This window comes from Ruditapes philippinarum, unplaced genomic scaffold (assembly GCF_026571515.1).
Source record: "Ruditapes philippinarum isolate M1 unplaced genomic scaffold, ASM2657151v2 ctg9564_1_1_1_1, whole genome shotgun sequence".
Lineage (NCBI taxonomy): Eukaryota > Metazoa > Mollusca > Bivalvia > Venerida > Veneridae > Ruditapes > Ruditapes philippinarum.
The window spans coordinates 11,387-23,610 of NW_026854249.1; the positions used below are offsets into that span (position 1 = coordinate 11,387).

General features: G+C 31.9%; 1 protein-coding gene across 1 annotated transcript; it reads left to right on the top strand.

The window, feature by feature from the left end:
• The first annotated feature begins 591 nt into the window (after nt 1–591).
• Nucleotides 592–3,835, top strand: LOC132739527 (uncharacterized). The gene is made up of 3 exons (XM_060727241.1): nt 592–773; nt 1,283–1,354; nt 2,717–3,835. Exons 1-3 carry the CDS (start codon nt 651–653, stop codon nt 2,996–2,998), a joined length of 477 nt encoding a protein of 158 aa, XP_060583224.1. The 5' UTR covers nt 592–650; the 3' UTR covers nt 2,999–3,835.
• The last annotated feature ends 8,389 nt before the right edge of the window (nt 3,836–12,224 follow it).

Sequence of the window (12,224 nt, forward strand, 5' to 3'; positions counted from 1 at the left end):
ATAATTTTAACGTAACCATATATGAACCGTGTCACGACAAAACCAACATAGTGGGTTTGCGACCAGCATGGATCCAGACCAGCCTGCGCATCCGCGCAGTCTGATCCACGCTGTTCGCTTACCATGCTGGTCGCAAACCCATTATGTTGGTTTTGTCATGTCACGGCTCAAATGTGTTTGCAGTCATAATCATTAAATCGGCTTGCGGCACATGAACACGTGCATAACGATCAAAAATGATGTCATATTTGACGTCATCATAACAAGCTTGCAGTAAGGGTGACTTGATTTTATAATTGAAACTTAGCGTAACATAAACACAGTTTTACTGAATTGCAAATGAATAATGATTGTTTTCATTTAATAAAAAGAAATTACTAACTAAAGTCACTTGGGGAAGCTTTTCTGTGAAAATTGTATTATTTATCTTGTTGCATGGCAATGTTTACTACTGTACAGTACTATGTGCAAGTGTAAACTTAAACGTATTTTCTGTTCTAATTTTTATTTAACTCACCGTCCGGTTATATTTTAATGTCTCATTTGCAGCGGCAACACAAAGACATAATATCTTTCTCATTTATATTGCAGTGACTTTATTGACTGACAGTGCACGTCAGGGCGAATAATTGTACTGTATACAAACTAAGATGGAGGCGATAGCAGACGACCTTTGTAAGGTATACAATAAAGAATGGCGGGAAGCTCGTCTATCATTGAAAATCCACAAACACGATGAAGAGATTATATATCTGCTTATGCAGCTTGTCAGGGTAAGACTTTAGATAACACTAATAGAAATAATTAAATTTGCTTGCCATATGTATAATAGTTACCTTTAAAAAGTATCAGTTAGTTCTCAGTATGATATGCTATGTCATTCGCGATTGTATGCTGTCATTATGCCTGTTGTAGCGAAGCACCACTATAAAAATCAGACAAAGGATCCCTCGGAAGCATTAATCACAACAAAATTACATGAGTATTGCAGACTCGGTTTGATTGAGTCTGTAAATGAGGGATAATGAATAAGTGCAACATCCCTCACGCCCCCTAGCACCGGCTTGAGCAGTACTCAATTCTAAACACTAAATAGTGCTGGCATCAAAGTGAGGATTGTTGTCACTGTTACAAGTTGACACTGTCACCTATATCATATCTTGAGTAACAAGCTAATAGCAAACACTTAACTCTCCATTCACAAAATATACATGACATTTAAACTATCTTTTATTTTGAACTGATCAGGCGATCGTTGTCATGGTAATGTGATATTTTTCAGGGAATATACGAGTTCTGTCAGAATGAAACAAAAGAATCACACCACAAGAAAAAAACAGAGCATCTGACTGAGGTATACTATCAATTATAAACAAATGTATTTTAGGAACATAACTTAGATATATGTACGTGACTAAGAAATGTAAGGTTTCAGTTTTGTATTGTATTAATTGTTTTCAGACTTTATGTTAATATTGTACTGTAAAAATTCCGTTATCTAGAACTTAAAGCTAGAAGTTATTTTAAAATTTGTAGAAAGTTGGTAAAACAAGCCATTTATCACAAGTGTATCAGAAATAAATATTAAACGTTCGACAAATATTCCAGGCAAAATACTAGTATGTACTTTGGTATAAATTAGTGAAAAGAATGATACAATTTTTCACTGATTTTGACATAGTTTGATCACATAATCTAACTGTCACATAACTTACAAAAATGCCTTTATTTTACAATTACATGTAGTTATCAATTATACATTTGTGTATACAAGACCCCTGTTTGTTTCCTTGCTTGTGATGGTTCGGCTTTCTTTGAAAAATGCTTATTTCTAATTTAATAAAGTGTCATAGTTAGATGGCATATGTACTTTTGAAAGGCTACATGTATTTGTAAATGCGTCAGGAGAGGATTGTTTCTTATTGAAAAACTCGAAACACAAATAATGTAAAGATGCTACATCTATTCTACTCGTGTATCTTTCACAAAAGCAAAGAAATATGGGAACATCAGGTCATAATTCATACCCCAATTATATTGCCCCACCAGTTGCAAGGACGGGGAACGGACATATAGAATTGCTCGTGTCCGTCTGTCCTGTTTCCGTCTATAACTTTGTTGGTTCCAAATGTATAATACCCGGTAGTTTTCAGAAAGTTACGGGCCTGGGTGTTTTTGGTATATTAGGACACTTGGAGAAATTTCTGCTTGCCAGCAATTTTCCCAAAAAATTATTGTCAGATTTATGCAAAAAATTTCTGGGTTTTTCTCCCTTTAAAAAACAAAAGCATTTTTATTTTGTGCGAGGTTCCCAAAGTTAAAAAAGGAAGGCATGGGACGTTTAGAATTACGCAACATAATAATTTTTCACAATTCATTGGAGGGTTTATAAGCATATTTGGATTTTTGTTACGTGCTTCTCCGAAAATGTAACTGCAATGTTTATATTCACAAAAAGTTGAACATTTTGACAATACAGTGGAAAATGAGGCATCCATTTCCTAAGAACACATTTCTTACTGATGTAAGATTTGGGCTAAGGTTTAAATAAAAACCTTTTATTTTCATAATGTGCGTCAAGCAGGAAAGATTCGGAACGTTTAATAACTCTTGTTCAAGGAAATATTTAATATCTTTCAGATTGGTTTGCTTGCTTAAAACTTTATTATCACTTATTTATTTTTACTCATAACTTACTTTTTGTTTTGTTTTTCAGATTTATCTTCATCAAAAACTTCCGCCATCATTTAACAAGGACCACGTGACAAATCCAATTCGGTCATTCGTACACAGCTGTATACGATGCTTATATCACATGTGCTCATTAAAACATTCCCCTCTCTATATATACTGGATTCCTAAAGGAGAAATGATTGATAAAAACAAATTTGAAATAGAAGGTGACAAAGACAAACATGTATGTGATTGGACTGTATGGCCAGCTGTGATGAAAGAAGACGGAACCGTGCTGAAGAAAGGAGTTGTCATTCCTGTTTGAGTCTTTGTTTGTGGAATAATTAGGATATTATATAATATAGGGGGCTCTCCTTATCAAATTTTGAAATCTGTTTGCAAAAAACGGGAATAACAATTTAGTAAGGTATGAATATTGAACATATCCGCGTATGCTTTAGTCATTTAGTCATGAGTATTATAATTTAACTAATTGTGTGTTTAAGAGTTTTCTAGTACATTCAGATCCTAATATAGATATGTTTACTAATGTTTAATATCTATTTTTTTTAAAGTAATTCGATATAATTGTTATAAGACCTAAAATCTTTTTGTATATAGAAAAACAGTGTTGGAATATTTGCAACACATATTTATGAAAATTATTGCTTATTCAACAATTATCTGCAACGTGAAATTATTCTGTTCGTTTGTTCTAGACGTAGAATTATTATATCTACTATCATAGGCAACTATAAATGATGTTTCTACATATCTACGCAATTATTTCATAATGAGTTGATTGGCTCAAACCTGTGTATTTCATACTGTTTTCTGTTGCCATTTGGTATTTTAATTTACATTTTGTTACTTTATATATAGACGGTATTCTTATAGGTTTTCTATTGATAATGTTTTGTTTAGTCTAATATCTATTTCACTAAAATGATAGAATATATACTCTATGATTTGTACTTCTGAACTTCTCCTTTCTTGTTATGCGATCATTTCCTTCAACTCTGAAATATAAACAGTTTACGTTGATAAATCAAGAATAATAGTATATAACTTTTTAACAACCCAGACATATTATATTTAAAGTATTTAGCATTGTGAAGGGTGTATTATGTCATCTTGCAATTAAACTATACCATAAGCTTTATACGAAACAACTTTCTTATTTATCTCTTCCGTCGTATGATAGTCAAAAGTGGCCGCGCCTTGGGGTCATTTATTCCTTATATGTATAAAGTGAAAACTTGAGAAGTTTTCTGTTAAAAAACCAAAATGGCTAGAGCTTAGATATTAAGCATGAAACATCTTCTAATGCATGGCAACCAAGTTTTTTTCAAATAAAAGCCCTGGGGTCAAAAGTGGCCGCGCCCCGGGGGGTCATTGATTTTCCTTATATGTATAAAGTGAAAACTTGAAAAGTTTTCTTTTAAAAAACCTAAATGGCTAGAACTTAGTTATTAAACATGAAACACCTTCTAATGCATGCCAACCAAGTTTTTTTCAAATAAAAGCCCTGGGGTTAAAATGACCCCGCCCCGGGGAGGAGGTCATTGATTTTCCATATATGTTTATAGTGAAAACTTAAAAAATCTGTTTTAAAAAACTCAAATAACTGGAACTTAGATATTAAGCATGGAACATCTTTTAGTGAGTGTCTACGAAGTTTGTTCAAATAAAAGCCCTTGGGACTAAATTGGAGGAGGGGAATGTCATTAATTTTCCTTATATTACACATCTTTTGGATAAGCAATAGCAACCTGTGATTTTTACACATGCACTATTTCATATACAAATATGAACTTTAGGATATCAGTTTAAGATTAAGATTTTATACCTGCTTTCGTTTATAGTTTACAATATTATTTATTTCTTGTCATGGAGAGTTTTTAAATTCAGGTGAGCGATTTCAGAGCCATCATGACCCTCTTGTTGCATACAAGAAAGATGTACTTTGCGTTCTGCCAATCAATTAGAGCAAGACAACACTGGAAACTCAAATAATAGTTGCAAAAGATAAATAAATATAAACAAATTATAACATCAAACACAAACAAATGTTTGGTATGTAAGTTCTGCTTTATGTAAATAACAAATGTAACAATACACCGGTACTTAACATTTAACAGATCCTTTCTGCAGGTAGAAACAGGGGGAAAACAGTCTGCATACAATTAGGCAAAGCGAAAAAAAGGAACACAAATAACCGTAACATTTCTATATCAATTAGTGCATAGATTAAATTTAACATGTGAACGTATGAGGGCTGTTTATTGCGGCTCTACTGTTCATATTTTTCAATTTGCGTATACGATGTTACAAGATATAAATATAGGACCATGTCCTTAATATATAGTACAAAATCAATACGATGTGGTTACAAATAACAATTCTGTGAAAATAACAAGGGGTACGCACCCCGGCGCACGATTACGATAAAACAAAATGACGTTCGTAACGTCGAAATTTAAATTGAAAATGTCACCAGCGTCATAGTTTCTGAAAGTACATTTTCGAGTGTTCAATGTATCCGGATCACATAACCATAATCATTTTTGCGACGGACGCGCCCTCAGGCGCGTTCAGAGCTAAGTCATCTACACATGGGATTTCGTTGGCTACACTCGCGCAATGTGTCCTAAACCAATTAACAGCCCAAGAAATAGTACATGAATTTGATCCTTCAAAACTCCCATACTTTGTCTGGATATCTTAATGTCTTCCATATTTAGCCTTTTCAATTTCAAATTAAGTTATCCAAGTTAAAATATGAACGTATATTATTGATATAAACGTTGTAGTCCCGTAGTATTATTGCGCAATATGCAAATTACTGCTGAAACGATTTACCGCTGTCGAAAAAGCAGGACAGCAAATTATACTACAATAAAGGTGTAACCTCTGAGTTCCAAGACATTATTAGTAGGAAATAAATATTGCTACATTATACAAAACATTATTAACAAATCAAAAGTTTTTCGTGACTCTAGGATAACTCGCGCATTAATAAAAGAAGAACTATTTTCGTGACTCATACCGCGGGTTTAGCTGAATATTCAGCAGTTATTAATATATTACATACAGTACAATGGCTAGTATAAATATTTATTTTTGAAAATGCATGTAAGACACTTTACCGCCATGTAGTCTTTCATGGTAAGGAAGTTATAATATCAGTTCTACTTCCGATTCTTGTGGTTTGTTTACATATTTTTCTAGGTCATGATATGAGTTAACCTTCGCTATTCTAAAAATAGATTCTGCTTCACCTGTTCTGATTTTTGGACAGGCGATTAGGAATTACACATTAAACATGTAATTAATAAACCAGCGGATTGTAATGCAATACTTTTAGAAATGCTATACAATTGTAAGAAGCAAACAAGTTGAAAATGGAATTTAGTGTGAAGTTGAAAAGGACAACTAAACACTGTAGTGCTAAAGTGACATTTAAATTAAAATAAAAACGATGTGCTCTGGCCTCTACATCTTTACCTTGTTAATAAAAAAAATCTAAGAAATACACTATTAATTGCTGATGATTTTAACCATTTTTTTAATGAGACATATCCAAGAGAAATAAAAATACAAATGACTTATAAATATTTTATTGTCTGTATGCCCACTATGATATAACACGAAGCAATTCTAAATAGCATTCTCAAATGTATAAATTGTATTATGTTTGAAGTTTATTTGCCTGGATTTATTCTAGAAATATTTCGTTGATAGTTTTTTTTCTATTTACATATCATTTCTTAGAATAAATCGATAAGGACACTGATTTACAAGTTTGACCAGAGTTTTTAGGCATAAATTTCATTCTGTATTTAAGTGCTTGAAAGAAGAAAATCTGAATTATATCAATTTGGGACACAAAATATATTGCTCTACAAATCTCGAACTTGTATGGAACAAATTTTCTCTGTTATATATTTTGTGTTTTGTTTTTTGTTGTTTTTTTTTTTTTCTAAAAGAAGCCTTAATTAATGTCTCTCCGGTTGCATGTCCGTCGCATTCAGTGCTGCAGCACTTTGATTCTGTTTGTTATGCTGAAGCGAGAAAGAAAACGGTCACTTTTTCGCTCAATTCTGCGTATAAAGGTCCGAAAACCGACCACTTTGCACTCTTTATCGCGATTTTTGTAATCTCGACACTTCACGGGCAGTGTTATCAAGCTGATTCAATTGGTGATTCATAGCATCAATTTAAATCACCATCATCTGATCTATAAACAATATGATTCTTAACAGTAAAGAAAAGTGTTTTATTAACTGACAAATATTATCTGTGGTAAATCTACTGAACACCGGTTAGCATTTATTAGCTATTAACAAATCAGGGAAAATACATGTAATACAAATAGTAACTACATTTATTTATTGTAATAACACATATATTCTGATGAATAAAAACGTATTGTTTAAATTTAATTGTTTGGTCAGAATTGAATGTGTAGACCCGATGCAGAAATCAAACATGCCGAACAGCTCGCAGACCTTTCATATTGTCCATCCTCCTGTATAACTTTTGCAACTGAGTAACAAACGTCCTGACAATTCGCCGCTTCCTCTCTCGCCCCTTTCTGTCTGTGATCATAAATTTGCCGTTTTTGAATCGCTTGCGCCAGGTGAAACCGAGTGACTTGTCACCGACTCATTGCCCTTTGTTAATTTAAATCAGGCTTCATGTTTCACAATTTACGCTACTGACTACTGCTGCTTCAAACTTGTTTGTTTAGCCATTCAACGTCGAATTTCAGATTTATGTCAATTAAATATTAATAGATGTTTACCCCGATTTTTCCTGGTGAAATAGCCGTTCTTCATCATTTGTTTATATTTAAACATTATCTGAAAATTTTGGCGTGCGCCGATGTTGCGTTGCCATGGTTATTAAAGAGCACATAGTTCGTATATGAAGTAAAAGTTTACGGTAAAAGTAAATCTTACTTTAGAAATAAAGACATTCTTTCGATCCATATCAACCAAGGTTGTATTTACGGACCAAGTAAACAATGACAGAAAAAGTCCACGAACTTGTAAAACATGTAACAAAATATAAGACAATTCTAAGATTCTGGACATGCTCATTTTATAATGTGAATACATTGACACTAAAATGCTTTTATATTTGAAAATATCAAGGAAATTTTTTCATATAGAATAAAACCTATCAATAAAATCGTACTTAAAGTAAGCATGCAAAGTCGCCACCATGAAGTCAACAACATGCGAAACAAGTAGGGTTTACCGACCTTGTTTGTTTTAGTTATCTGCCCTCAAAAATTATCATTTTGCTTATACATCACATGTGTTTAGTCTGTATGTTTTTCATTCTATAATAAAATAATATTTCAAACTCTTCACACAATAGATAGGTTTAACATTTAACAAAACGTTATTTATCAATAAAACAAATCCACCATATAACGATTTCGTTCTATGGAGTTCATTAAGAACGTGTATTTCTTCATATATGAAATAGTTCCAAAGCATTTTACATTATGCTTCTTGGTTAACGTGTCGGAATAGTAATTTAATTATCGCTAGTTGCGTGTGTTCAAACCCAGCCAGGGGCAAGTCGTTGTTTCCGAGAACAAGACTCTTTTCACTCATTGCTCAGTACTAGTTGGTTCCAGGAAGGATTCGAAAGTGTGTCTATCAGTTTATAACTTCCCACACAATCGAACTTAAATAAAATATGTATAAACTAAAAACGCTTTCCCGTAATTTGTAATCTGAAATGTGGTTTGTTGCTTTTAGTCTGCCTACCGATTATGATTATAAAAACTATGTAAATCATATTGTGATGTAATGAGTTACCCACACATGTTTCAATTCCAAAGATTAAAAGCATTTGAAATTATCATTAATCTGAAAACGACTAAAACCTTCCACTGAGAGATATAATTCTGTCATCGTTAAGTTACAATTGTTTTAAAAGGAATTGATCTGCTATATAAGCATGAGTTTTACTTTATAGAATCTAGCCATCAATATTATGTCAGTGGCATCAGAAGTTATACAAGAAAGGTACAGTTTTGTATACATGATTTGAAATGTACCATGGTACTTGCCATACAATGTGTTATATTCACAAAGTTTAAAGTGTTTCATTTTCTGAAGTTATTACTAAAGAATCTAGCCATCGTATTTTATCAGTGTCATAAGTAGTTATGTAAGAATATGAAAACTTGGATTACATGTCATAAAATGTATTATGATGACATACAATGTATTATATTCACAAAATTAAATTTGTTTCATCTTATTTCATCTTCTGTAATATTCTAAAGTTAATCTTTCTAGTATATATGTTGAGCTTATAAAGGAAATAAAAATATGTAAATTTTTAAAGTAAGCAATGTTTTGTTAACATTTAGAAGAGTATTATGCATTAAAAGTTTTGTTACTATATTTTACAAAGCCAAAAGTTTAGTCCAATGTCTATATGCTTATTTAATTGTGTTATCAAGATATATTCGGGACATACATATAAAAAGCGTTTCTGCCTTACTAGCTTTTGTTTATGTAAGGACTTGATATGTTAAAATAGGGACGTATATATCTTAACAGCTTTAATTTGCTTTTAATTTCATTTCTCAAATCATATTTGTCTTTGGTGTAATATTAAAAGTACTCATTGGCCTCTTAGCTGAACTATACTTTGCTACTGTTGGGAACATATAATGATGAAGAATTTGGTATGGAAGTCAAAGCACCACTTTATTAACGTTTTGTTACCTTTAATTCATTCTCATTTAGCGCCACTTACTTCCGATGATAAGCATTATCATGCTTTGAATCCATTAAACATTGTAAGATGCATATATGTCTCTTCTAAAAAAATAAAAAGTTTCAAATATGTTTTGAAAAAGAATACTCATTTTTATTTTATGCTTTTCAGTGGATTACTGATTTATCCGTGAAAATTATCAAAATATAATTTCACACTTTTCAATGATGAGATTACTTTTTTTAAGATTTTCCCAATGTGATACTTCAACTTTATTATTGTTGACAATTCTGACATTATCATGGCTGTTTAGAGAAAAGCAAAGCTGAAATTGATAAATAACTGAAATTTCAAAAGTAATAAAAGGAAGAAAACTTACTTCAATTCATTCAAATTACCATTCACCAAATATCGTCTCTAAAATTTTGTTTCATTTTTACAGTCTGAAAATAAAATTCCATCCACATGTAAACATGCCTTTGATGACATTTGGGCATATTTAAGTATTCTACGAGCAATAACTGCCGTATGCTTTATGAAAACTTGAAAGCAATGACAGACATCAGCTCGAAGAATAAGTAAACAACCCAGCTTTCGTAAAGCAGCCTTTCAAAGATTCCATGTTTTCCGCTTTTTGAATGTTTATATTTGTCAATCCTCAAATAAGGTTTTTCTTCTTAAAAGATGTAGGACTAACAAATCCAAATGATATCCCTCTGAATCAAACACAATTATTTTTCTCACGTGAAATACACAACTTTTAAAAATGGCGGCCGCTAACATTTTACAGAGCCAGGTCTAATATAAATTCGCCGTAAGTAACAGAAATAAGGATGGGTGGTTTGACTTTTTTCCTACTAGAATTGTTTGTTTTTGATTATTAAAACAAGCGATAATTCATATTATTTGAATAAAATGAACAATATCATCGCTATTTTACGTTGTTTGTCGAACTTTTTTTCATCCCAAGACTTCTTGTATTTTATGAGAAATTCGACTAAATGAGGCTACCAGTGAGGCAAACAGATTTTAATATTAAAGTTAATATTAAGAAAATTTCATTTAAACTTGTTTTTAAGCATAAAATAAAAAGAAAAACTTGTTTGTTTGTTGTGTAAGATGTAATTTTATTTCACGGAGTGAGCTTTAAAAACAGTATTCTCACGAGTGGCGCAAATATCCTCTATTTAGTTTATATACAGACTGCTGAAATAGTTTAATAATAACGAACTATGAACGTTTTATTCCTGAACTAGAATAGTTTTATTTATGAAATGGAAAATTGTTTTATTTTCTGGGTAAGATGGAGCTAACAGCGCTTTAATAAGAGTTTTTACTATGATTGTTCGAAACCATTTACACCTGCCAAAGATAAATACTAGTAAATCAATAATAAGATGCACTTTAAAGTTCATAACGCTACTTGCAAAACATATTACCAAAAATACATTTATACTGCATACATCAGAAATAATATTCATTTATCTATAAGATTATCTACAATTAATATACAATTTTCTCAAAAAAAGTACGAAATGTTTGACAAGATATAAACTTAAGCCTACCTATTAACTATGTGATGAATGGGGGGGGGGATCCACACCCACTTTGTTTACATAATGACGTAATCATGTGTACACTTAAACAATAGAATGGGTGACACAAATGTTTTAATCCCGCCAAAAAAAAAAAAAATGGATGCCTTATTAGATTTGAATAAAAAATGGCGCTGAATAACAATAGAAAGCTTAGCACACAAATGTTTTAATCCCGCCAAAAAAAAAAAATGGATGCCTTATTAGATTGAAATAAAAAATGGCGCACTGTTCTTCCATAACAAAAGAAAACGAAACATAATTGTAGGGGTCACATAAATATGGTCTAAAGTACACAATAGAAAAATGTTACCATAAAGGATTAACTAATTCGGTCAAAATATACAAAGGAAAACTATAATCAAATTATTGGTTTAAACTATGAAAAGAAAATTAGGACAAAATATTATTAATAAGTCTAGACCAGCTGTGGTCAACTCATCTAATAAGCTACTTTAGTATCTAGTATTTCTTCTTCTTGATATTGTATTTTACTATCATCAGAAAAATGTAAAGTTTAATCAATTGTTTACATAATGACTTAAGAGTGTGTACTTTATAACAATAGAACAGGTAACACTCCAAAAAGAGCAAATGAGCAACCAAAATGAGCATATGAGCAACTAAAATGAGCGACTGAGCAAGGAAAAATGAGTAAATGAGCAATCAAATGAGCAAATGAGCACCCAAAACGAGCAAATGAGAAACCAAATGTGCAAGTAAAATGAGCAATGAGGAACCAAATGAGTAAGTGAGCAAGTTAAATGAGCAAGTTAAATGAGCAAATGAGCAACAAAAAAGAGCAAATGAGCAAGTAAAATGAGCAAATGAGCAACCAAAATGAGCAAATGAGCAATTAAATGAGCAAATGAGCAACCAAAAAGAGCAAATGAGCAAATGAAATGAGCAGATGAGCAACCAAATGAGAAAATGAGCAAGTGAAATGAGCAAATGAGCAACCAAATTAGCAAATTAGCAAACAAAATGAGCAAATGTGCAACCAAATGAGCAAATGAGCACCCAAAATGAGCAAATGAGCAACCAAATGAGCAAATGAGCAACCAAAATGAGCAAATGAGCAACCAAAAGAGCAAATGAGCAACCAAAATGAGCAAATGAGCAACCAAATGAGCAAATGAGCAACCAAAATGAGCAAATGAGCAACCAAAATGAGCAAATGAGCAAGCAAATGAGCAAATGAGCAAG